This window comes from Rhinoraja longicauda, chromosome 2, assembly GCF_053455715.1.
Source record: "Rhinoraja longicauda isolate Sanriku21f chromosome 2, sRhiLon1.1, whole genome shotgun sequence".
Lineage (NCBI taxonomy): Eukaryota > Metazoa > Chordata > Chondrichthyes > Rajiformes > Arhynchobatidae > Rhinoraja > Rhinoraja longicauda.
Genome location: NC_135954.1, coordinates 100611238 through 100639199, shown reverse-complemented (window position 1 = coordinate 100639199; position 27962 = coordinate 100611238). Strand labels below are relative to the sequence as shown.

At 40.9% G+C, this 27962-nt stretch overlaps 1 protein-coding gene across 3 annotated transcripts in view; it reads right to left on the bottom strand.

Moving 5' to 3' along the window:
- The window catches only part of wdr37 (WD repeat domain 37), a 105743-nt gene that overhangs the window by 55933 nt on the left and 21848 nt on the right, over positions 1–27962 (bottom strand). The window contains exons 2-6 of one of the 3 annotated variants that reach the window (XM_078425145.1): positions 27676–27843; positions 25819–25869; positions 7906–8002; positions 3147–3242; positions 1283–1347 (exon numbers count right to left, since the gene is read on the bottom strand). In XM_078425145.1, the coding sequence (XP_078281271.1) occupies positions 1283–1347; positions 3147–3242; positions 7906–8002; positions 25819–25869; positions 27676–27813 (447 nt within the window). In that variant the 5' untranslated portion in view covers positions 27814–27843. Of the gene's footprint in view, positions 1–1282; positions 1348–3146; positions 3243–7905; positions 8003–17058; positions 17080–25818; positions 25870–27675; positions 27844–27962 lie in introns of those variants that run through there. The other 2 variants (XM_078425153.1, XM_078425162.1) reach the window with 2 other exon arrangements.

The window sequence follows — 27962 nt, the reverse complement described above, 5'->3', positions numbered from 1 at the left end:
GATCAAAGTACATGGCAGAACTTCTTAGTTAAATAACAGATGTTAAAAATACACAAAATAAAATAAAAAGCGTTGGAAATACTTAGCAGACCTGGCAAAACCTGTGCAGAGAGAAGCAGTCTTAACCTTTCAGTACGATGACTTTTCTCCAGAACCAAACCAATGAAATCTTGTGACCTAAAATATTCAATGTGTTTCTCGCTCCCAAGATGCTACCTAACCTGTTGAGCATTTCCAGTATTTTCTATTTTATTTCAGGTATTTGAACTATTTTGATTGTGGATAAAACAACTGAAATTAACCAGTGTCCTTAAAGGTTCATTTTGCATTTGCCACATAATTTATCCGATACAACTAATTAACTTCAAAAACAGAAAACAGCTTTTATTCTTTCCTTCCTCACATTTTTCTCTTTCCTATTGAAGGAATAAAATCTACATGGAAAAAAAAAGCTCCATCTGTGACTAAATAGGATTGTTTGAGAATTGGAGAAATACAACATACTCCAAAAAATTATAGCTTCAACCATTGCATCAAAAAGGTTATTAAGGATCCATGCTAATGATGTTACTGATCCAAATATCTGAAGAAAAATGATGCTCACACATGTTAGTACGCTTATTTTTTATCTCTACTTTTACACTCGAGTTAAAAACACGAATCTGCCTTCACACATTGTACACTGTATGCTGTTAAGGACGTGAAACATAGAGCTCATCAACGTTTCAACAATGAATTACACACCAAAGGCATTTGACGTTATATTTTTCAAAACATTGTACAGTCCATTAGGCTGCAGGAATTCCATCACTATTACCAGTTGATGCAACATGCAAACGGATTCACTGGAAAATAAATTACCCACGAGTCTCCACCCCACAACTCCCAACTTCCCATGTTGAAGTTCCGTGCTCCAACTGCTTTGGCTGGGAAAGAGTTTGACCGCTGCATCATGGGCAGAAGAAAAGACTCGAGGTATATGGCTTGCAGGAAACGCAGGAATATTAGACTGGATTAATTTTAGATCATCAATTTGGAACATATTCTATTAAGATCATCCCCCCAAAATAAACAAAACATTGAATTAAAACATAATTAAGAGTCTTTATCTCAATCATCTGTCTTTTAATTATGTCTATTTTACTGAAAGAGAAACAGATTAAAAAAAACACTGCATAAAGCTGTCAACATTCAGCAACATGTCAGGAGGGAATATTAATTTACATATATTCATTTTGGCTAAAAGTGCATTGTACACTTTGTATGCATATCAACGACATACCTTGCTGGTAGAGGCCTTGTAAGTTGTTTTCAGTTTCTGAGATAATTGGCTGGTACTGTGACTGGCTACATTAATACAAACAGAACTTTGGTCAACCAGTAAATACCATACTTAGGCCAGATAATAAATGTTAAACATTTCACAACAAGACCCAAGTGACTCATGAAATGAAACAAAATGAAGAGTATTTTATTTTAAATATATCCTGTCAGAGATCAAAAAATGCTATTTGTTAACAAGTCCACAGCATTTTTGAAATTTATTCTCCAACCATTTGAAGTCAAGTAACTAAAAAAACACGTGTTGCAAAGTTGGGGACAATCACTAAGCATCAAAAGTATGAAATATTTTGGAAGTATAACTAAGCACAATATTTAAAAATATAACATTTGAATAATAAAATCCAGTCATCTCCTATCACTAATAAAATAAAATACAAGCCACCAGTAACATAAAAGTTCGCTTTATGTGTATGATTTTCTCCAACCTTTACTTCATCAATTGCGCTACAATACCTATATGACAATATCTCTTATGACAGCTTTCAGCCATACTGGCTACATTTTCCATTCTACTGAAGCCCCTTGCCCTGCATTTTTAAGAGCCTGTGCAAACTTCATCTATGCAACCACATATACAAATATTTCTTTTAACTTCAGTCACAAGACCTGTTAGGTTATCTCCTTTGATAACTTATTAGTGGTTGTTAGCCTGTGCTAAAATTGCCATATAAATTCTACTGCTGTTATAAGAATGCAAAAATAAAGTCATTGGACATAACAGGTGATGAATGCCTTTGAACCACACCTAACTAATTTAACACCTGATTTCAATCAAAATGATGTAGCATTTATATAGCATACAAATGAAATTAGATCTAAATCTTTAGCTAAAGGATTATCAATCATTCATTCTCAGGTTTAAATTCAACCTCTCAACTTTTAAAATGTAATAATTGCTTTATTTGTATTCAACATATGAATAATATTTACAAGTCAATGTCTCAGTTAAACAAAAAACTATCCAGTCAAATGACAATTTAGTTTCATGGAAATCCCAGCACAAGATGGTGCCATTTGGCTGCTCATGCTTGGTGGAGCAAGTTTCACATCCACAGTCTTTAGCCAATTGGTCCCCTTCCTCCTTAACATCCTGACTTCCCTCTTTAATGCACCACGTTTGATTGGAGTGTAGTAGCTAAATATTGTACAGTTTCAGAGTTTTGTGAAATAACATTCTTACATTTTTTATTGTTGCATGTAAACATTAATCCTAAATATATAACATCCTCTCAATCTCTGAACTTCCAATAATCTATACACTAAAACTCTCGTTTGTTTGTTTGTTTGTTTGTTCCTGAACTACAGCCAAAATGGTACACGATAGCGCGACAATTTTAGGCCCACCTTACTCACAATGTTGTTTTTTTTAAATTTGGTGCTAATGGCAGAAGTTTCATTGAAATCGGTGTTATATTTTTTAAGTTATTCATTTTAAAGTTTAAATCTATCTCCGAGGGAGGGGGAGGGAGGGAGGGAGGGAAGGAGGGGGAGAGGAGGGAGCATAAGAGGGGTTGAGGGGGATGAAGTGGGGGGTAGAGGGGAGGGGGGAGTGGGGGAGGAGAGGGTGCTGCACCAATGCAGGAGAGGTTTGGGCCCAACTTGATCTAGTTTTGTTATAAAAGGCTCTGGATTTATTTTTTTAAATATGGATAATCGATTGTATTTTTTTTTCTCCAACTTCTCACCACTCCCATTGTTTTCCCAAGTTTTCAAATATTCTTTCCAGGATGGACTGTCCAAATATTTCCGACATTTCAGTGGCATACCCCAATGTACCCATATATAAAAAATACTTCATTAACCTTTTGCCTTCAACTGTCCTTTGCTCAAATCTCCCCCATCCACTGTCTGGCCTTCAGCTGCCAAACGATCATTCAAGGTTTCAATTTCTCTTCGCACTGCAAGGTTGGAAGGAAAAAGACAGCATCAGCATACTTCAATGACCTCAGTATTACAATAAAATCATCAATTAGTTTTGTCGCTTGATTAGGTGCCGCCATAATTTAAGGACATTTTACAACCCAGTTACGTTATATATAATCAGGTAAATTCTAAACAAAAGGAACTACTGTTCGGTCATGAGTTGAATGCTGCTACATTTCTTCAGCTAAAAATAATAATAATAATAATATATTCCTTTATTTGTCCCACAACGGGGAAATTTACAGTGTTACAGCAGCAAAGTGGATAGCAAGAGATCATTCATTATAAATAAAAGTAAAGACAAGGATAAATTGTCATCAGTTTACTGTGTATTCCTTAACCGTTACTGTTGACTCGTCTGCTGGGAGCAGTGCTGGTTGTGCAGTCTCACAGCAGCGGGAAGGAAGGACCTCCTATATCTCTCCTTCACGCACTTGGGGTGAAGGAGTCTGTCACTGAAGGAGCTACTCAGTGCAGTGACAGTGTCCTGCATGGGGTGGGAGTCGTTGTCCAGCAGCGATGTTAACTTTGCCATCATCCTCCTCTCTCCCACCACCTGTACTGAGTCGAGGGGGCAATCCAGGACAGAGCTGGCCTTCCTGACCAGCTTGTCAAGTCTCTTCCCCTCCGCCGCTGAGATGCTGTTGCTCCAGCAGACCATTCCATAGAAAATGGCCAATGCAACCACCGTGTTGTAAAAGGTCCAACACACGTAAATATATTTAGTTTATAGAAACAAGACTGCTTAGAACATAAACCAGCACAGGAATAGACCTTTTAGTCCACCAAGCCTGTGCATGGTCATTCCACCTGCCTGCACATGTTCTATATTCCTCTATCCATGCTTGTTCATATGTCCGTCAAAATGCCTCGATCATATCTGCTAGTTTCACATCACCTGGCAATGCTTTCTAGGTTTCTATCAGTTTGTAAAAAAAAAGTTGCCTTGCAAATCTCCTTTAAACTTTTCCCCTCTCACCTAAAATGATTTGACATTTCCACCTCAGGGAAAAAGACTCTATCTACCCCTCTCATGATGTTATATACATCTATCAGGTCATCCATCAGCCTCCAATGCTCCAAATCAAAGCCCCCCCCCCGTTTAGCTCATACTCTAATCCAGGCAACATCCAAATGAACCTCTTCTGCACCCTCTCCAGTCTCTGTATCCATTAGTAGTATGGTGATCAGAACTACGGATAATATCTCAAATACGCCAAAACAAATTTTAATGCTGCAACATCATTCACTAACCTTTGTTCACTCAATGCCCTAACCAATGAAGACAAGCATACCGAACACCACCTTTATCACCTTTCTGTAAGTTCATAAGTCATAGGAGCAGAATTAGGCCATTCAACCCCGATCGTGGCTGATCTATCTTTCCCTCTCAACCCCATTCTCCTGCCTTCGCCCCGTAACATTTGACACCCTTACTAATCAAGTACCTGTCAATCTCTGCTTTAAAAATACCCAAAGACTTGGCCTCCACAGCCATTTGTGGCAATGAATTACAATAGTGTTGCCACTTTCAAAATGCATCACCTCACACCTGTCTGGATTAAACTCTGCTTCAGTCACTTCCCTGTCCTTTTCCATTCGTTGTGTTGTCTGCAAACCTACTAATCAGACTACCTACATTTTCAACCAAATCATTAATACACACTACAATCTGTGGTCCCAGCAATGATCATTGTGGAACACCAGTGGTCACAAATCTCGAGTCAGAAAAACACTTCTCTACAGTACTTTCTTTCTTCTGTGATCAAACCAATTTTATACCCAATTTACCAATTCACCAGTAATCCCCTATGACCTAATCTTCCAGACCAGCCTACCATGATGAACCTTGTCAAATGCTTTACTAAAGTCCAAATACACAATATCCACTGGACGACCCTCATCAATTGCCTTCATCACCTCCTCAAAAGACTTGCTTTCCAGGTGAGACAAAGGTTCACCTGCACCTCCTCCAACCTCATCTATTGCATCCGCTGCTCTAGATGTCAATTTATTTACATCGGCGAAACCAAGCGCAGGCTCGGCGATCGCTTCGCTCAACACCTGCACTCGGTCCGCATTGACCAAGCTGATCTCCCGGTGGCCGAGCACTTCAACTCCCCCTCCCATTCCCAGTCTGACCTTCCTGTCATGGGCCCCCTCCAGTGCCATAGTGAGGCCCACTGGAAATTGGAGGAACAGCACCTCATATTTCGCTTGGGCAGCTTGCAGCCCAGTGGTATGAACATCGACTTCTCCAACTTTAGATAGTTCCTCTGTCCCTCTCTTCCCCTCCTCCTTCCCAGATCTCCCTCTATCTTCCTGCCTCCACCTATATCCTTCCTTTGTCCCGCCCCCCTGACATCAGTCTGAAGAAGGGTTTCGACCCGAAACATCACCCATTCCTTCTCTCCCGAGATGCTGCCTGACCTGCTGAGTTACTCCAGCATTTTGTGAATAAATACTTGCTGAAACAAAGCAATTATAGATACAGAATTCCAACCACACATATATATACACACATATACATGCATAAACATACCCACACCCATATATACATACATACACACCACATATACATACACCGATCAGCCAAAACATTATGACCACCTGCCTAATATGCTGTTGGTCCTCAGTGTGCCGCTTCAAGAACTGACTGTCTAATTAGGCACTTGCTGCCTAATATATCCCACCCCTTGACAGGTGCCATTGTAACAAGGTAATCAATGTTATTCACTTTACCTGTTAGTGGTCATAATGTTTTGGCTGATCGGTGTATTTACACATACACACTCTTCAATGTTAACATTCTGGACTGACAAAATGGGCGAGGAGACAGGATGAAGTGAATGAAAAAAGGCTCTATATTCATTTCTATGTGCAACCACCATCTAGTTTAATGTTTACACAAATGAAAGTGATCAAGGAAAGGTTTGACTTGGTCCTTAGTTAGCAATAACTAAGCAGCTACTAACAAAAATCCAGGTTTCAGGATTTGAATTTGCAGATCACGAAGCTTGTTCCTCAAAGTGACCCAACCACAAGGCAGCACGAGACTCCACTCCACCTTAAATCTAAACTGAACTGGAAGGACGCAAGTTCTCACTAGATACTGCCTGAGATGAGGAAGTATAACCAGATGATTTGTACCAGCATCTGCAGTTATTTTCCTAAAGTATAACTATGAAATAAGTGTCTTTATAAAGTGTCAGAAAAGACCTCTGGGTATATGTGATCCATGTTAGAGAACACAATTCAGTTTCCAGTGGTTTGGGAGTCAAGATTAAGTGTAAAATATTCTGAAAAGATAACAAGAGAAACTTGTTAAGGTAAAGAGGGATTTAAGGCTGTGGATTGTATTGGAGTTATAGATGCAAGTAGAGGGCATTACACGTTTAGGTATGGATCAGATTTAAGGGATATGAAATGCAATAGGAATACAAGTTCAGGGATATCCTCTGGAGAATAACCTCCAAAAGCCGGGGATGCCAAATGGCATTTTTTAACTTTTAAGGCTTCCTCCTCCTTTGAACCTTCATAAAATTAATATCATTTTTTGGCTGTGGAGGCAGAAAATTAGACATTTCACAAAATCACATTTTTTAAACATTACATCTTTTTAAAAGTGTTATGTTATTCCTTATTTCCCATATAAGGGCGGTCACGGTGGCGCAGCGGTAGAGTTGCTGCCTTACAGCGAATGCAGCGCCGGAGACCCGGGTTTGATCCTGACTACGTGTGCTGTCTGTACGGAGTTTGTACGTTCTCCCCTTGACCTGCGTGGGTTTACTCCGAGATCTTCGGTTTCCTCCCACACTCCAAAGACGTACAGGTATGTAGGTAAAATTGGCTTTGTATAAATGCAAAAATTGTCCCTAGTGGGGTGTAGGATAGTGTTAGTGTGTGGGGACCACTGGTCGGCGTGGACCCGGTGGGCCTGTTTCTGCGCTGTATCTCTAAAACTAAAAAAATAAAATTTTAATTTAAAATAAAATAAAGTGGCTAGATTCCCATATAAGTGGCAGAGACCACCGGGTGGCGCCAGCGATGGCTGCCTCGCCAACAGTCTGTCTGTCCTTTCCTTCTTTGTGTTTTAATAGTAAATGTTAAATGTATGTTTTTAGTGTTCTTTAGCTTGTTTTATGTGGGGAGTGGGGGGGTTGGGGGACTTTAACATCGCGGAGCCCACGATCCCTTTGCCTGGGATCAACCTCGGAGCTCCAACCGTGGGTGCTTGCAGACTTTAACATCACGGAGCCCGCGGTTTTTGGTCAGAGACCGACTTCAGGAACTCCAAGCCACGGGAGTTTCGATCGCCCCGACGCGGGAGCTTCGATCGCTCCGACGCGGGAGCTTCGATCGCCGGCTGCGGGAGCTTCGATCGCCCTGACCGCGGGAGAATAAAGAGGAAGAAGTTTGGACATTTTTCCCTTCCATCACAGTGAGGAATCTGCTGTGGTGGATGTTTATGCTAACTTTTATGTAGCTGTGTGTCTTGTTGCTTTTTATTCGTACGGCTGTAGGGTAATTCGCATATCGCTGTACCTTAATTGGTACATGTGACAATAAAAGACCTCCCGAAACCTTTGAGATTGTCTTTTAATGCTCTCAAGGTGCCTGTACACATCAGATACTCACATTCAATATTTTCAATGTACAAATTTTCAAATTCACGCTCAATCTGTCCAAACAGTTCCAGCAACGTTTGCCGAATTGATGGTGGTAATTTTGAATCCTAGAAAGAAAATAAAGTTAAGAATCACCAGCTGTTTAGAAAATACATCATTCCCATCAAAGTGCGACTAGAAGACCATCGCCTTAATCAGAATGCTAATGGTTTGTTCTGTCTGAATATCTGAACTCAAAGATAAATATTGTTTTTCTCTACACATGGGCTAAGTCTGCAGTTAAAATGCTCAATACTGCAAAGCAGCATGTTATAGATACTACAACGTTGATGCTCCCAATGAAAAGACAAAGCATTGTAGTAGGTTATATTTGAATGTAGGACTGGAGAAACAGCTGTTTCTCCAAGTTTAATAATAACAATTTCTGCATACTTCCAGTACTTTAAGACTAACATTCATTCATATCAAATGTCGATGTGTATGCCACCCTTTATTCCATCTCATTTCGCGTGTGTGTGTGTGTGTGTGTGTGTGTGTGTGTGTGTGTGTGTGTGTGTGTGCGTGTGTGTGTGTGTGTGTGTGTGTGCGTGCGTGTGCGTGTGCGTGTGTGTGTGTGTGCGAGTGCGTGCACGGACTTGGTGGGCCGAAAAGGCCTGTTTCCGGCTGTATATATATGATATGATATGATAATTCCAAAGTCAAAATGTTAAAAAAACAAGTTCAAAGAGAAGTGCATTGAAAGTATGCCATTTCAATTAAGATAAATCAACCAGTATGAATTAGCATTAAAAGGGAGCTTTGGCCAATAAAATATATAAATCTGTTTCTTGACACCTACAATACCAGGTGCACATTCCCAACTTAGTGCCAGTTTGGGAACATGAGTGAAAAGAAAACTAGCTTCATCACAGAGCAAAAAATATAAGACCATGACTCAATACACAGAACTGCAGTGCGAAAAAAGGCACTCAAATTTAACAACCTTCTCGCTGCCCTTTGCCATCTAACAGAAGAAACCAACAGAGGTTTTGCAAAAGGGGACAAGGAAGAGTCGGAGTCAACCTTGTTTCTACATTTGAGCACGCAAAAACGACCTGATGCTCCAGTAGTCTGTCGGGAAATTGTCCAATACTCAGATTTGCATCAACAGTCATTTCTCCCAGCTAACTTGCTGAAAGTTAAAACTATTTTCAACCGCAAAATGTAGCATCGTAAATATCAAAATGGTTGCAGAATGTTTTGTAAAATTTTTCTAAAGCCAATACAAAAATAATGGTAGTCAGTGTCATCATGCAAACATCTGAAGACCATGGTCTTAGTTCCATGGTCATAATAACTTTTACCTTTTACACTGCTGTGCAATTATCTAAATTGTATTGTTTCGCCAATAATAAAGTATCAACGTAAAAAGCGCCCATACGATGTTCATGAATCACAGCTTTTGCTTTGTAATGGAAAGTTACAAAGCATTTTTGGGTATCCCTTCTAAATACCCTTTAAATGAACCACTGAACAAAACTACTTTTAATCAACAGGAAAGAAGCCATTGTGCAAAAGGTACTCATAATCCAGACATAGCCCAGATGATGAATTTCCCCCACAATATATAAAATGGGCTTGTTTCAAACAGCAAATTGGGGATCATCAAAAAAAAGTTACAGGCTCAGGTAGGACAGGCTTCCTTAAGAAAGCACTTGTGGTTCTCTCCATATTATAAATGACTAGACCAAGTGAACCCGTTGGGCCCAAACCTCTCCTGCATTGGTGCAGCACCCTCTCCTCCCCCTCCTTCCCCCCCTCCTCTCAACCCCCCTTATCCTCTCCTCCACCCCCTCAACCTCCCCTCTCCCCCCTCCCTGTCCCCTCCACTCCCCCATCCCTCCCTCCCCTCTTTCCCATCTCCCCCACTCCATCCCCCTCAACCCCCCTTCTCCTCCCCCCACTCCTTCCCCTCCCCTCCCCCCACTCCATCCCCTCAACCCCCCTTATCCTCCCTCCTCCCCCCGAGGAGATAGATTTAAACTTTAAAATGTGAATAACTTTAAAAATATAACACCGATTTCAATGAAACTTCTGCCATCAGCACCAAAGGGACGACGGTGAGTAAGGTGGGCCTAAAATTGTCGTGCTATCGTGCACCATTTTGGCTGTAGTTCGAGAACAAACAAACAAACAAGAGCTTTAGTATATAGATGGAGAGCCTGACCTGCACACAGCCGCAGCTACAGAATTGTTCCCCTGCAACCCATTAAGTGGTCTCTCTTTGGCAGCCATGCAGGTTGATGTGGAAATGAGAGAAAACCACTGGAACACTGCAAGCTCTGGGGTGCAGACAGCATCACTGAGGTGCACAGTACACGGATGCTGTGACCCGTCTGCCAATGCACAGCACCAGGAATTTAATATGAGTTCTGTAGGACCCCAAAGGCTGAATTCAAAAAAGCATCATACATTGTCTTTTGGCGCACAATACATGACCATGAGGGGCATAGTGATGCATCTGGCAGTGTGCTGGCCTTGAGGCTCTTTGCAACCACGTGGATTTCTTCCATATGTTCCATTTACATCCCAAAAATGTGCAGCTTGATTAATTAGTCATAGACTCAGAGTCATAGAGTCAAACAGCAAGGAAAGGCCTTTTGGCCGACCACCAAGAAGCCCCATCTACACGAGTCCCACCTGCCTGCGTTTGGCCCATATTTGTCTAAACCTATCCTATCCTATCAATGTACCTATCCAAATGTCTTAAATGTTGTGATACTACCTGGTTCAACGACCTCTTCTGGCAGCCCCTTCCATATACCCACTGTGTGAAAAGTTGTCCCTCAGGTTCATATTAAATCTTTCCCCTCTCACCTTCAACGTATGTCCTCTGGTTCTCGATTCCCCTACTCTGAATCTTATGCACCTCAATTAGATCACCTCTCATCCTCCTGCACTCTATAGGAATAACATCCTTATCTGCCCAACCTTGCCCTATAGCTGAAGCCCTGGCAACATCCTCGTAAATACTCGCTGCACTCTTTCCTATAGTAGGGTGACCAAAACTGAACACAATACTCCAAATGTGGCCTCATCAACATCTTGTACAACTGTAATATAACAACTCAACTTCTATACTCGCTACCCTGACTAATGAAAGCCAATGTGCTGAAAGCCTTCTTGACCGTCCTATGATGTCACTTTCAAGGAACTATGTACCTGCACTCCAAGATCCCTCAGGATCTGCCAATTAACTGTGAAGGTCCTGCCCTGTTTGACTTCCCAAAATGCAAAACCTCACGCTTATCCGCATTAAACTCCATTAACCATTCCTCAGCCCACATGCAACTGATCAAGATTCTGCTGTAATTGGCCTCTGTAAATTCCCCCTAGTTTGTAGGTGAGTGGTTAAATCTGGGGGCAGTTAATGATCGCTGATGGACTCGAGTATGTTCATCATAGAAAATTAATGACTCCCATTCTAAAGCAACATTTGTGTTCTCAGAAAATGAAAGAATAATGTTATTATAGCCAAAGCCAAAGAAAAACAGTTCTTTGATCTCATAAAATGACCCTAAAGAGACAGATAACAGCAATTGGGACCGAGTTTTTTGTGTCTTTTGTTCAATGCCTGAAAAGAGTTCTCTCTTTAAAAAAAGTGACCAATTTCTAGAAAGCTTTACAATTACCTAAGTATCCAATTGGTCTTTCAAAATGCCAATAAATGACTGTAAATCTGGTATTGACTAGGCTATATCTATCTTTATACATTAGAACAATGATTTGGGAATGTAGGCAAATCAGACCATCAGGAGATCTCATAGCATGTAAAGAAACAAATTATCCCACTACTTGTGCAAATCTTGCCTTTCTCAAAATTAATTCAACTGGTCATTCAGGTGAGAATGTATTTGTGGCCTGGTGGTGCCCAAGCAAACTGTCCACAAAATAACCATTAATTTAGCTCTCTGGTATTGAGATTGATGATCGGGCATTATTGTTCTGAATGGCAGAACAAGCTGAAGGAACAAAATGGCCTACTCTTGCTCCTTCCTATGTTTCTTTGCAAACCACAATTTGCAGCTGAACCTTTCTGCAGCCTTTCAGTCCATCAATAACATTGCTCTATCATAACCTGCCACTTCCTTGCACGTACACATATTTGTATTACCCGAGTTACTCAAATAGTCTAAAAGAGCTGAATATATTTATTCTAAAGTGCTGCAGACTTCGAGGTTACCTAACCGGGGTTATAAAACACTGAGATTGGGCTATTGCTCAGTTAATAGATTATTCCAGTTTAATAGATTGCACCAGGTGAAGGAACGTGCAAATTCACTATGTAACACAAGGAATTAACCAGACGTTTGATGGATCATCTTTTACTCATCGAGTAGAGTTTTTGGAATCAGTTGTCAACAAGTGCAGTGTGCTGACACCCTGCATGCCTTTAAGGGGGGAAGTTACAACATTGAGAGCATTCGGTGTATTAACAGGTGACGATCCAAGTGATCCCTCAGGTGGTTTTCATTGCCCGACCTCTCCTCTTGTGAACAAATGAATACATTCTTCTGCTGAACGGCAAACCATTCCACATTCTTAGGATCGCAAAATAATTCCTTCTTAGTCGCAGAAATTAGACAATATTAACGATTCTGAGCAGCGTTTAAATATGATGGAATCTGGGTGGTTGCCCCAGAAGACACTGCATTTGGAGCCTCAGACCAAAAACTCCCCAGACGAAATTCTACAAGTGTTAAGTGTTGTTAATATTCACGAAGATAATGCAACGTTTATGGGTAAGATTCATCAACTCTTACCTCTCAAAACTATGTACAGAATAATGATATGACAGACAAGGTCTCGATCGGAAAAGCCCAATGATATTTGATATTAGACTTCACAAACATAGAAACATAGAAAATAGGTGCAGGAGTAGGCCATTCGGCCCTTCGAGCCTGCACCGCCATTCAATATGATCATGGCTGATCATCCAGCTCAGTAACCTGTACCTGCCTTCTCTCCATACCCCCTGATCCCTTTAGCCACAAGGGCCACATCTAACTCCCTCTTAAATATAGCCAATGAACTGGCCTCAACTACCTTCTATGGCAGAGAATTCCACAGACTCGCCACTCTCTGTGTGAAGAAATGTTTTCTCATCTCGGTCCAAAAAGACTTCCCCCTTATCCTTAAGCTGTGACCCCTAGTTCTGGACTTCCCCAACATCGGGAACAAACTTCCCGCATCTAGCCTCTCCAACCCCTTAAGAATTTTATACGTTTCAATAAGATCCCCCCTCAGTCTTCTAAATTCCAGCGAGTATGAGCCTAGTCTATCCAGTCTTTCTTCATATGAAAGTCCTGCCATCCCAGGGATCAATCTGGTGAACCTTCTCTGTACTCCCTCTAAGGCTAGAATGTCTAAGACTGAATGACTGCAACACTTAGGGCAATAAATCTTTCAGATTGGGAGGTTCATGGGCAATAAGATTGATGTTTTCAAGAAATGAAGGAGGATGTACAAGATAAATTGAAAAAAAATCCTTTGTTGTACGACGTGGGAAAATGAAGGCCAGGGCTTTCCACGAGGTGCTATTGATATTACATCAATCATTGCTTTTAAATGCAAGAGTGATAGAATATTGAAAAGCAAAGGTTTAAAGGTGAAAGGAAAAAAAGGTGGGCAAAAGGGTGCTACTTGTGACAGCTAATGACATCAGTGAATGAAGTGACATGTTAGAAGGGGCTTAATGATCTATTGTTCTATTAAGGACCATTTCTCAGCTACAGTTTATTATGCTATTTTGTGCCCGTTTGTCCATTTTTTTCCCTACTATTATTGATAACATTTAGTAATAGGTATAAAGCTGCATTAACTAAAGAAACATTCATCATCATTAAGTGCTAAGTTAAAGAGAAAAAAAACCCCAAATAAACTTGGGCACTTTGAAATCAAATTAAATGTTTTCTTCTTAAACAGAATACATTTCAAAATGTCCCGAGTGATTTGCTCTCATTTGCAAATGTAATTCTTCTGTAATTATCATCACTAACAATCAGAACAGGTAAATGAGTTACTAGTCAACAGGCAGTGACATTTCCATTCGAGAGGAGCATTCTGCTGGGTTGAATGCACATGAAATGAACTGACAGATACGACAAAAGCCAATAGGAAACTAAACAACTGCAAAGATCTTGACTTGAATGCATTGAGATGGAATGGAATCAGCAAGATCTTAGGGATATTGACCATGCAGGTGAATTCTTGATTTGTGGATAAGGAAGAGAAGCAGATTTTCATTCCAAGTAGTTTGATGTTTGGCATAAGAAGCAAGATGTGCCCATGTGGAGTGATAAGCAAAATCTAGTGAGGTCCAGCTGTGAAGCAGTAGGGAAGTCATCCAGAGGCTTCCAGTTTCCAGTTCCAGCGCTGTGCGCACACACACAGCAGCCAGCCAACAGTCGATCGTCTTTTCCTTTATTTTTACTTATTAATTCATTTAAAAATATATATATTTTGGTTAGTTAGTTTATTGCACCATGTTGAGATGGGGGAAACTTTTTATCTCGTTCCTCATTGGGGAGATACTTTTTCACCGTGTCTCTGTCTCTGCACTGCAACAACTAGGAGCTGGTCTCTTTGTTGTCCACACCAGGGACCAACTGCTGGATTCCAACCGCCCCAACTGGCTGGTTTCACCAGGGTTACATCAGAAATCCCCAAGGAACTGAGGAGGAAATACAGGAGATGCCGGGCGGGAGTAGAACGACGTGCGGAGAAAAGGAGCCACAAGCCATACTTGTCTTCCATCACAATGGGGAATGTGAGATCGCCGGTTAACAAGATGGACGAGCTAGCTGTACTAGCGAGGACCCAGAGAGATTACCGTGAGAGCAGTGTGATGTGGTTCATGGAGACATGGCTCCACGTGGACATCCCTGAGTTCAGCGCGAGTGTGGATGGTTTTCAGACTGTTTGGGTGGACAGGGACTGCTGTGAGAGTGGCAAGTGTAAAGGTGGGGGACTTGCTATTCTTGTTAACAAATGTGCAACCCTGGTCACATCGCGGTTTAGGAGTGTGTGTGTGTAGCCCGGACATTGAACTGATGGCTGTGGCTCTCCGTCCAAATTATATGCTCAGAGAATTCTCACACACCATTGTGGTGGCTGTTTACATTCCCCCGTCCGCCAACGCTCTGCGCGCGAGTGACATCATCCACACAGTCACCACGAGGCTCCAGGCACAGGACCCGAGTGCTTTCATCGCTATCTCGGGGGACTTCAACCACGTGACTTTGGACGCTACCCTACCCACTTTCACTCAGTTTGTTGACTGTCCCACCAGGGATATGAAAACATTGGGCCTGCTGGATGCCAATGTTAAAGAGGCGGACAGATCCAGAGACCTTCCGCCACTGGGAAGATCCGACCACAACCTGGTTCATCTCCTACCCAGGTATAAGCCAATGGTCCAGAGGCTGCCTGTGACCACAAGGTCAGTGAGGAGGTGGTCGCAGGAGGCCGACGATGCTCTATAGGGCTGTTTTGAGGTCACAGACTGAGACGCACTCTGTAGTTCCCTTGGAGAGGACATTGATGGACTCACCGACTGTATTACCAGCTACATAAACCTGTGTGAATAACGTTGTCCCTGAGGAGACTGTACACTGTTTCCCCAACAACAAGCCCTGCGTCACCAGTGACATAAAGGCCCTTCTCAACCAGAAGAAGAGGGCCTTCAGGAATGGAGACAGGGAGGAGGTGAAACTGGTGCAGAAAGACCTCAAGTCAAGGCCGAGACAGGACAAGGATGACTACAGGAGGAACCTAGAGCTGAAACTTCAGCAGGACAACATGAGGATGTTTGGAGCGGTATGAAGAGCATAGGCACAAAATGCTGGAGTAACTCAGCGGGAACGGCAGCATCTCTGGAGAGAAGGAATGGGTGATGTTTTGGGCCGAGACCCTTCTTCAGTCTCGACCCAAAACATCACCCATTCCTTCTCTTCGGAGATGCTGCCTGTCCCGCTGAGTTACTCCAGCATTTTGTGTCTATCATTGACTTAAACTAACATCTACAGTTCCTTCCTACACAGTATGAGGAACATTACAGGCTACAAGAAGACCAGCGGCCTGGGGAGGGAAAGCAATCAGGCCAACGAGCTAAACCTGGTTTTTTTTTTTTAAACGATTTGATGGTGGGGCCTCTGCCCACCCTCCCCCTGCTCCCCGACAGACTCTCCCCCTCAATGCCCCTGGTCCACTTCCTCTGCCCTTTCTTTGTTGCACCTGACCATCAAGGCTGAGCCAGTGAGGAAGGAGCTGAGCAGACTCTGCCCAGGCAAAGCTACGGGTCCCGATGGTGTCAGCTCTAGGGTACTGAAGGCGTGTGCCAAACAGTTGTGCGGAGTACCCCCCCCCCCACCCCACCCCTCCCCAATCCTTTCCACTCGTCACTTTAAATTCATGTTTCATGTATTTTGTGTTTCATGACTGTTGGCAGATCAATTTCCCTCCTGGTTAAAATAAAGTTTTATCCTATCGTATCGTATCGTATCCAACAGCTGCAATGAAACTTCCAGGCATTAAACCAATTAACTTAAATTTATAACAACCTAACAAACTGAATTGAAAAACAGTGACGAAAAGCAACACCCATAATTCTGTAGCAGATGACAGGTCCAACTTTATTTATAGACAAACAGAAAGATAAACTTAGCACTGATCTACCACCAATCCCCAACAACAGTGAATTCAAGACACATGCAATTCAGCTGTACAGCTTGGTTGGGATTTTTTTTTAATCATTCTGCATAAGAACCATTCAAGATTACATTTTTTTTTTTTAAACACAAATATTTCAGTATCTTTATAGCTTGACAAATAAATAGCTGTAACAGAAGCAAACAGGCAGGTCACAGAAAAAAATGCTTCTGAATATTGTTACAAGGTTCAGCAACATAACAGCATGCTAGGCTTTAGTCATTAGTCTTAAACAGTCTTTCTGTTCGGGCTACAAAACTGAGCTTTTGTCAAGTCCTGTCAATGCCTCTTTGAAAAAGTACACATGTTCCGAAGGGGAAAAAGCATTTAAATATCAGGTAGACAGAAAGATATTGACATATAGGACAACTTCAAACAATTCACACCACCTTTAAACTGTAGATTTTTGTCTTACCTCCATATTTATTCCAAGTCACTACTGGAAATCAATGAGAATAAGACAAATGTATGAGCAGAAAACAGTCCTTAGCTTTACATCAAAACCGTGCTGCAATTTGCAGTGAAAATTTTTCCCTGGTGAACTGCAAAAGCATTTGCAGAGAACAGGATAGCCATCAAAGAACAAATGTCTACGTCAAAACCAACTTAGCTATTCTCTATCCTGTCAACACCATATTAAGCACACATTGAAAAGAGGAATTAGCAAACACAACACTCTTTTTTTTAAACTAAGCCACAAAATCATGCAGTTGAAGGTAAAAGTCGCCTTAGTAACCATCAATAATGACAGCATTCAGCAGACAAGAAATAATACACTGCTTTTGCAAAGGTTGAATTTTTTTTTCACTCAAAATAGCTTCAGCATACACTAAACAAAAACAAAGCCTCCAATTAAATTGATCCTACTAGAACTGACTGTTTACAATGATACTGAGTCAGAGCCACACACAGAAACAGGCTCTTCAGCCCAAATCGTCCATGCCCATCCAGGCTCGTCATTTTTTATCTGCGTTTGACCGATGTCTATTTAAATCGTTCCCATCCATCTACTAGTCTAAATATGTTATTGCATCTGCCTCAACCACTTCCTCTGGCAGCTCTTTATATTCATTTCACTCTATGTGAAAACATTGTCCCTCAGGTTTCTATTAAATCGTTCCCCTTTCACCCTAAACCAATACCCTCTGGTCCTTGATTTGATACCCTGGGAAAAAACCTGTGCATTCACCCAACCTATACCCTTTGTGGCTTTATACACCTCTATAAGATCTCCAACACTCCAAGGAATAAAATCCTAGCCTGCCCAACCCCTCTCAATAATTCATTCCCTTGGGCCCCAACATCATTCTTGTAAATCTTTTCTGCATTCTTTCCATCTCAATGGCATATTTCCTATAACAGGGTGACCAAAACTGAGCACAATATTCCAACTGTAACATAATCCCAATTTCTAAACTCATTGCCCTTACTGATCAAGGCCAGCATGGCAAAATCCTTCTCCAAACCCTGTGCAAAATCAAGTCATAATTTTCACTGAACTATGTATTGGTACCCGGTGATCCATCTGTCCCGGAACATTCCCCAGGACTTTACTGTTCACTGTGTAAATCCTACCTTGGTTTGATTTCCCAAAACACAACACCGCAGACTTATCTGAATTAAAAATGATTTCCAATGTACTTAGGGACACATGACAATAAAGAACTATTGAACCATTAAAGTTCCATTCCTTGGCCCACTTATCCAGCTGATCAAGATCTGGCTGTAATTCTTGTAGGAAAATAATTGCAGATGCTGGTACAAATCGAAGGCATCACAAAATGCTGGAGTAACTCAGCAGGTCAGGCAGCATCTAGGAGAGAGGGAATGGGTGACGTTTCGGGTCGAGACCCTTCTTAATAATAATATATTCCTTTATTCGTCCCACACCGGGGAAATTTAGTGTTACAGCAGCAAAGTGGATAGCAAGAGATCATTCATTATAAATAATAGTAAAGACAAGGATAAATTGTATTCCTTAACTGTTACTGTTGACTCATCTGCTGGGAGCAGTGCTGGTTGTGCAGTCTCACAGCAGACTGATGTCAGTGGGGGTGGGACAAAGAAAGGATATAAGTGGAGACAGGAAGACAGTGGGAGAATGGGAAGGGGGAGGGGAAGAAAGGGACAGAGGAACTATCTAAAGTTGGAGAAGTCAATGTTCATACCGCTGGGTTCTTGGATGGAGTCCATCCAAGGACCCAAACAGTCTTTCCAGGTGAGACAGAGGTTCACCTGCACCTCCTCCAACCTAATCTATTGTATCTGCTGCTCCAGATGTCAACTTCTCTACATTGGCGAGACCAAACGCAGGCTCGGCGATCGTTTCACTCAACGCCTTCGCTTAGTCCGCCTTAACCAACCTGATCTCCCGGTGGCTGAGCACTTCAACTCCCCCTCCCATTCCCAGTCTGACCTTTCTGTCATGGGCCTCCTCCAGTGCCATAGTGAGGCCCACCGGAAATTGGAGGAACAGCACCTCATATTTCGCTTGGGGAGTTTACAGCCCAGCGGTATGAACATTGACTTCTCCAACTTTAGATAGTTCCTCTGTCCCTCTCTTCCCCTCCCACTTCCCATTCTCCCACTGTCTTCCTGTCTCCACCTACATCCTTTCTTTGTCCTGCCCCCCTGACATCAGTCTGAAGAAAGGTCTCGACCCAAAACGTCACCCATTCCCTCTCTCCGAGATGCTGCCTGACCTGCTGAGTTACTCCAGCATTTTGTGATACCTGGCTGTAATTCTTGATAACCTTCTTCACTGTCTACTCCACCACCTGTTTTACTGTCACCTGCCAACCATGCCGTGTACATTCGCATCCAAATCATTGATATAGATGACAAATAACAATGAGCCCAGTGCCAACCGAAGGTACACCACTTGCCACCAGTTTCCACTACGGAAAACAACCTTCTGCCTTCACCCTCGTCTTCCTACCATCAAGATAAATACTGGTGCAAGTAGAACACAACAATTTATTTTTTTTAACTCAATTGACTTTATATAAGATTGCAATTCAAGGGTAATAGTTTAAAAAAATACAAATCAATGGAAATTAAAAAAATACTTGCAATTATGTAATCATATCACGTATTTTTTATCAAAAATATAAAGGAGCATTATAACTTCAGAGGTTTAACAAGAAAGGGAGATGGGGATGGTTCTGGGTGTAGAAAAGAACTACAGATGCTGGTTTATACCAAAGATAAACACAAAGAGCTGGAGTAACTCAGCAGGTCGGGCAGCTTCTCCGGAGAAAAAGGATGGGTGATGTTTCAGGTCGGGACCGTTCTTCAGACTGGATGGCTCTGGGGACTGGAATGTTATAGCTGTAACATAAATATGACAGAGAGAAGGCCAGGACTGGTAATTCACTATTCAGGGTACAGATGCAATAGGCATGATAGAAAGAGAGGGAGGTTGCTTTTTTTGATGAGGGAGGACATGACAACAGAGCTTTGAGGAGATTCTTCGAGAATTGTCCATTAAGGCCACATGGGTAGAACTTAGAAATAAGATCAGTCTGATGGGACTATATTGGAGTCCCTAAATAGTCAGCGGGAATTAGAGGAGCGTATGTGTAGGGAGAACTCAGATAGAAGAAAGAATAACACGGTAGATGTTAACTTTCCTAATATTGACAGCGACACCCATAGTGCAAAGGGGTGGAATTTGTTAAATGTGTTCAAGGGAAGATTACTGGTCTCGCCCCAAAACGTCACCCATTCCTTCTCTCCAGGAATACTGCCTGTCCCACTGAGTTACTCCAGCATCTGCAGTTCCTTCCTCCCCATTTCTAAAGATGCACCATAATAGCAACTCATCAGACTGCATTTCAGCTTAGTTTGGTAACTGTTCTGCCCAAGAATAGGTCCCCTGACTGATCAGCATGGCTATCTGCCTGTATGAGATTTTTGATATGAGATTTTTACCTAATATTTCTCATCTGTTTTCACTGTGGAGAAGATCATGGAGGCTGAGGAAGAGGCAACTGAGTTTTAGGGTCTTGGACTAAATACAAATTACCAGAGATATTGGTGGTCTTCCAGTACTTTAAGGTGTATAATTTCCAGGGGCCTGACTAAGCACATCCTCAGGCCTTTGTTGAAGCTAGGGAAGTCATTGTAGAGACCCTTGAAGAAATATTTGCATCATCTTTAGTCACAGGTGAACGTCTCAAAAACTGGAAGATGGCTAATGCTGGTGAAAAAGACATCAGCAGTGGGCACGATACTGGAGAGGATTCTGAGGAACAGGATTTACCAACATTTGGATAGACAAGAACTGATTAAGGATTATCAACGCAGCTTTGCACATGGGAAATCAGGTCTCACAAATATGTTAACAGTTTTAAGAGATAGCCAAGAGGATGCACAATGGCAGGGAATGGACGTTGTCTATACGGACTTTAAAAAGGCCTTTTACAAAGTTCCGCATGGCTAGCTGACCTGGCAGATTGAACTGCGTGGGATGCAACGAGGGCCAACAAATTATTGGCTTCACGGTAGGGAGCAGAGGGCGATCGTGACAGGTTATTTTTCAGAGGCCTGTAACTAGTAGCATTCTCAAGAATCAATGCTGAGCCAACTGTTGTTTATCATTTATTTTGAACAGTATGGATGAAAATGTACAAGGCATGTCTAGTAAGTTTGCATATAACACTAAAATAAGTGGTATCATAGACAGTGAAGATAATCAACAATTAGTGTTATTTTGCCGAGCTAGGGTAAGTGGGCCAAGGAATGCCAAATAGTGAATCATTTAGTTAGGTGTGAGGTGTTGCACTTTGGAAAGTTAAACCAGGGTAGAACCTTCAAAGTGAACAATAGAGAAAGGGGGAGTTGGTGGAACACAGGGACCGGGAAGTAAAAATACATAGTTCCCTAAAAGTGGCATCATGACAGGGTGGTGAAGGCAAAGTGTGGCATCTGGCCTTCATCAGTCAGAGTACTAAGTGTAGGAATTGGGATGTTATGTAGCAATTGCACAAGGCATTGGTGAGGCCGCACTTGGAGTATTATGCATTATTTTGGTTATCCTGATATTTGGAAAGAGTCAAACTAGAATGAGTACAAAGAAGATTTACCAAAAAGCTGCCAGGATTGAGGGCCAAATTTATAGGGTGAGGTAGGAGATGCCAGGACTTTATTCCCTAGGGCATAGGTGACTGAGGCATGGTCATACAGAGGTGTATAAAATCATGAGGACCATAGATAAGGTGAATGCAGTTTTTTCCCCAGGGAATGAAAATCAAAAAACAGAGGTTTAAGGTGAGAGGTATAAGATTTAAAAAGGGACTCAAAGGGCAACTTTTTCATGCAGAGGGTCGCACATGTATGTAATGAGGTGCCAGAGGAAGAGGCAGGTAAAATAATAAAATTTAAAGCCATTTGGATAGGCACATGGATATTAAAGGTTGGGAAGGATATGGGCCAAATGCAGGTAAATGGGCATGGCTTAGATGGTCAGCTTGGTCAGCCTGGAGTTGCACCAAAGGGCTAGCTTCCTACGGAAGCATAACTCAGTTTTCTTCCTGGACTGTAGGAGGCTGAGAGGTGACTGAGAGGTAACCATTTAAACTCGCAAGGGGCATAAATAAGGTGAATGGCCACACAATCTTTTCCCTAGGACAGGAGAATCCAAAACTAAAGAGCATTGGTTTAAGATGAAAAGGTTGAGATTTAAAAGGGACTGAAGGGGCAAGTTTTTCCACAGATTGGGTGCTGCTTAGATGGAACGAGCTGCCAGAGAAAGCGGTAGTAGCAGGTACAATTACGACAAAAGAGACTTGGATAGGTACATAGATTGGAAATGTTAAGCGGATATGGACCAGGCGTCGGAAGGTGGGTCCAGTTTAGTTAGACAATTTGGTGGCTATGGACGAATTGAGAAGAGTCAGTTTCTGTACTCTATGATCTGTTTTTAAAAAGTCACTATTAAAGACACAAAGCACAAAGGCACGGTAATGAGTAAATACAGCAGAAAGAAGATTAGTCTTTATTGTAGGAGTAATAAAAATACAATTAGGGGAAATCAAATGTCCAGCACATTGGCAATACCACTCCTGAGATATGGCATAAAATGTTGGTCTCTTTAAGGTACCTTGGAGCAGATGCAGAGCAAATTCACTTGATTTGATTCCTTGAATAGCCTCATTTAGAATAAGGCAATTTTATTGAAACATGACAATACTCGGCAAATGCTGTGAGGATGATCCCCCAGTGAAGGAGTGTTGAAACAGGGCACACAATGTCAGAATAAAAGAATGCCCAGTTACGACTGAGGTGAGGATAATTTTCTTCCGGAGTGTTGTGAATACTTGGGATTGTCTGAAATAGCTGTAGATGCAGTTATTACATTTTATTAAAGAAGCAATAGATTTTTCAACTTAATGGAGAGCAAGGATTAGATTCACATGAGCTTATTGCCATATACACCCAGGGTGTAAATATGCTTCTTGTTCCCATGAAGCTCAGAGTAAACAGTTTACCTACAATAAAAATATATGGGTGTTTCCGTAAATAAGGCAACCAACCTGTGACATGGGTGGCCAAATTTGAAAGTTATTAAATCATAATGAAATACCGCAGCATTAAAAATGGGCCTACCTATGATTCTTTTGAGCTAATTTGTGATCAAAATCGACCCAAAATTTGACCACAATTTAATACTTTCAAAATTTGTTTTTAAAAAAACGAGAAAAAAAAATATTTATAAGAGACATATGGGACACTTACTGATTTTGAAGCTCACTTACAAAATGTCAGCCCCTAACCCACCACGAGGCCCATAGTTCACGCCAGGGTCATTATAATCGCGTTGTTTGAATTTTTTTGTTTAAATCGCGACGAGTGCAACAAAAAAAAAACCCCGTTATAGCATTGACAACATTACTCAACGGGAGGGACTACAGAATGAGACATCGCTAAAATAGGTGAGCAAACAATTTTTATTTCATGATTTTAAGTTCTATTCATTATGAAGTATTTCAATGGAAAGCTTAAACACAAAATATAAACAATATAGAAAAACAATAAATATAAAAACGGTTACTCTGCTTTTAATTCACACATTTCACACGTGACCAAATGGACACTGCTACTCACGTTCTGCTGCAAAAACCTGGGGCATCAGAAAACCATCTTATCGGGTGATAAATGATAAAAAATCAAAAGCAAAATTCGAATTTGGCTTATATAGTTATTTAATTGCAAAATTAATTTAATATTTTTGGTATAAATTCGCCTCAGGATTTGATGAAATCCTGCTTGAAAATTTCACAAAAAAAGGCAAGAAAACACAGGGACATATCTGATATTTTTCTTTGCAAAACAGATTTATTTATTTTTGCTTCATCTCATTATTTTGGCTATACACCATGATCTACACTACTTAAAATACAGGTTATGAACAATAGGAATATTACATAAAAACAGGAAAATAACCTGGAAGTTTGGAGACCTTCAGTTTCACTACTGAGTGCTGTATTTATGGAAACATCTATAGACAATAGCAAATTCAGCAGTGAATGCAAAACAGTAGAATGGTACAAGATTGTAGTACAATGAAAAATTAAGTACAATAACTGAATAATCAAATGAAATAGATCATATTACTGCACCTCCTGGAAATGGGTATGAAAGAGGAGATTTGTTCAGCAGTCTGATAACAGTGGGGAAGAAGCTGTTCTTATGTTTGGACGTCCTAGCTCTCAAGCCTCCGCTTCTGTTCACGGAAGGTAGAAGAGAAAAGACCAGGGTGGCAGGCATCCTTGGCAATACTTCCAGCCTACCTGATGAAATACACCGTGAAGGTGAACTGGATGGAAGTGATGAGCCAGTGATGGATTGGACTGTGTTCACCAGTCTTTGCAGGCTCAGGTGGTCTAGAACAGAGTAGCTGCTATACTTGGCACATCTGTACAAGTTCGAGAGAATCCTCTTGGACATGTGGAATCGTCTCAGGGACTTAAAAAAGGTAAGTAAGCTTACGCGCTTTCTTGAACACCGCATTAGTGTGAAGTTAGGTTGCTGAAGATATGGATACCTAGGAACTTGAAGCTGTTGACCACCTCTACAGCAGCTCCTTTGATGAAGACAGGGTTATTTTCACTCCCCGTGCTTCCTTAGGTCAACGACAAACTCTTTCTTCTTTCTAAATTAAGGGGTAGGGTGTTCTGACACCACAACACATCTCAATCTCTTCCCTTTACTTCATCTCATTGTTGTTGTTGAACAACCAGAAAAAGAGTGTTTAAGCCAGTGACCAGGTCCGCGATGACCACACTGAAATGCAGAGGCCACCAACCACCAGCTTTGTGAACATCAAATATTTCACTGGTCCTAAGTATACTACTGTAGAACATATCAATATCTCCAGTCAATTTCCTTAGGACCAAAATATACCTCCCCATTTATGACAGATTACATACTCCAATTTTATATTCATATGTAGTTCCTTCTTTAAAAAAAAAACTATAACCTTTAGGTATTGTTAGCAAACCCAGCATTTATTATCCATCGCCAGTTTCCCATGGGAAGATAGTGGTGAACCTTGAACCACTGCATAACTCTTTATAATTTGTGTTGGCATTTTTCATCTTATCGCTTAGTATTTCCTCTTTAATTATGGATTCCAAAATTTTATTTACCACATACCTTAAGCTAGCTGTCCTGATTAACCATGTCATCGTTAACACTTTTTTTTAAAGCATTATGTCATCTATCCTCAGATCAACACAGCACAGGTCAATAAATTCCTTCCACTAAATATTTCCCATGTCAGTTTTATCTATTTGAAAACACTGCCATCAGTTGGGAAAGGCTATGAAAAAAAGGAAAACTAATCATTAATAAAATTATTAGTTTGTTCACACCCTCTCCCGTTCAAACTCAATGATACCTAATCTATAGATCAGATTAAAAGAAACTTATGAAAAAAGCATTTCAAAACCACACGTTTCTGTCACCAACCAACAATACTGCCCTACCACCCCCCTCCTGGTTTCTTGCTTTCCCCCCCAACATCATCAACTAACAAAGTACACATGCTCATCAAAAACTGCATCCCCAAGTATTGTAAAAGTTTGTATGGTGTCCATGATTCTATGGAATTAAAATTAAAAAGTGCAAACCACCGCATCTCTCTAGCCACATTCAGTACATTTACACCAACCTCCACTGACTGCCCACAGACTTCCTCACAGACAGCCGACATCATCGCTCCCTACAAATAGCAAGAAAACGAATGGCAATATTTTTACAGTTAGAAAACAAATATGATAACAAAAACTTCAGAGGGAATAATAGGTTAAAATTCTCAGTGGTTGGCACTAATATATATTAAAAATGGATTAAAGTATTAAAATTCCTCAATTCCACGTGCTTAGCATTTTCCAATCATGAACATATGTAACTAAAAATTATTAATGTTTGGACGAGAACAAACTTTCATGTAACATTTCTTGCAATTCTCACTGATATAATGTACTCCCATCTTTCACTGCAAAATTTTGATTGCAATTGAGTACCACACTTAATTAAATGAAATTGAGTACTTTTCTTGCTCTCATCACTAATAATAATTGTCACATATGCAGCACGTAACACCACCCTCACCACAGCGATAGACATTTAAAAAATGAAGTTAGAATCTATGTCAAAGATTTCTCAGTCGTCACCAAAAAGCAGAAAGCTCTATATCCATGCACACCAATTGCTTCACATGCTTCCACCACCGTGCACAGATAAGCAAAAGATGAGGCAGAAGCAGAACGAGCAGGATAGTCAGAGCACAAGAGAATCAAGCATTGCAGAAGTCCAGAGTTTATAGAAAGCCAGAACAAGAGCAGCAACAGAGGGCAGTTTCCCCATTATAAGCTACCAACCAGATCACCATAATGACTCGTCTACAAAATGCCAAACACACCCATGTTCAGCCATGAAATAATAACCAAAATTCAAATCTAATAAATAGTACACAATCAACAATGAGAAGCCCAGACCCATATCTTATATTCATTTATCAAAAATAATGACTATTGTGAAAGCTCTGATTAAATCTACTCTTATGCAGGGTTGTACGCAAACACTTCAATATCATTAATTATTTGGATTATACCAATTATCATCAAATATTATGCTATATTATCTGCCTTGGCTTGAATAAAATTAATTGTCATTCCCAGACTTAACGGCGATATTTCTGTAATGGTAATAAAATGTGTGCAAGATTTTATTATCCATGAATGCATCTAATTCACAGAATTTATTGCTTTGCTTATTACCTTTTGTCTGTTCACTTTTCTCTCAGACAAAATGCAATATATGCCAGATATTCATTCAGTGCAAATGTGTTTGCATACCCCACAAAATACATTCATTTTACATTATCTCAGCTTTCCCTTCAATATTTCAACAGTTTAGAAAGGATGGACATAATGCAAAAGCACATTGCATTGCGCTTCACATCAGTGTTTAATTTCTTCGTTTTTAAGTACAATTGAACTCAATTTCTTTTTTTTTAGTTTTTCCCTTTAAATACTGCACTTTTGTTTAACACCCATTAGCAATGGAAATGGGAGGCCAAAAAAAATATTTATTTTACATTTTTTTGAAACTACAAAGTTGAAGTTTCAAGTTAAGGAAGAGGCACTTCAAACAAAAATTCTGCATCTCTAGGCGACCACGGGTGCCAAACATGTGTCTATACCTACCTTCCCAAATCTCATTTTGTTCAATGAAACTGGAAATGTGGATCTAAGTACAAAGGGCTGCCAAAAAGCATGTATTGTCTTAGCACCGGCCGGTGACTAGACAAATACCACCATCTTTTGTCTCCTTAGATGACAGATAAACAGTGCAATACAGCACGTCAAGGCTAGTGTAGACTCTGGCCAATGGCTGACTATTTTCAGCTTGAAATTATTCCTTTCTAATCACAGTGCAATGGACAATGAGTTTACTATAGATCTATTGGCATCCGTAATACTAGCTATCACAATCTCAAGCTGTCAGTAACAATTCACAATACCTGTCCTTCCAGCATTTCGCGTTGTGACGTGACACGTTCCTGCTCAGTGCTGTTTGTTCTCCTGATAGAGATTGTGTGAGCTTTTCGTTTCTGTTTCACCTGCCGTGCAGCTGCACTGCTTCCACTTTCAACAGGCATCACTTCCTGGCGATTTCTTCACCTGGTCCCCTGCAAAGATTTAACAAGTTATTCTGGGCCATATTTGCATCACCCTGGACAAAAACTACCACACACTTAAAAGTTATAGGATCATACTGGACAAAAGATAAGAGCCTCTGCTGAAATCT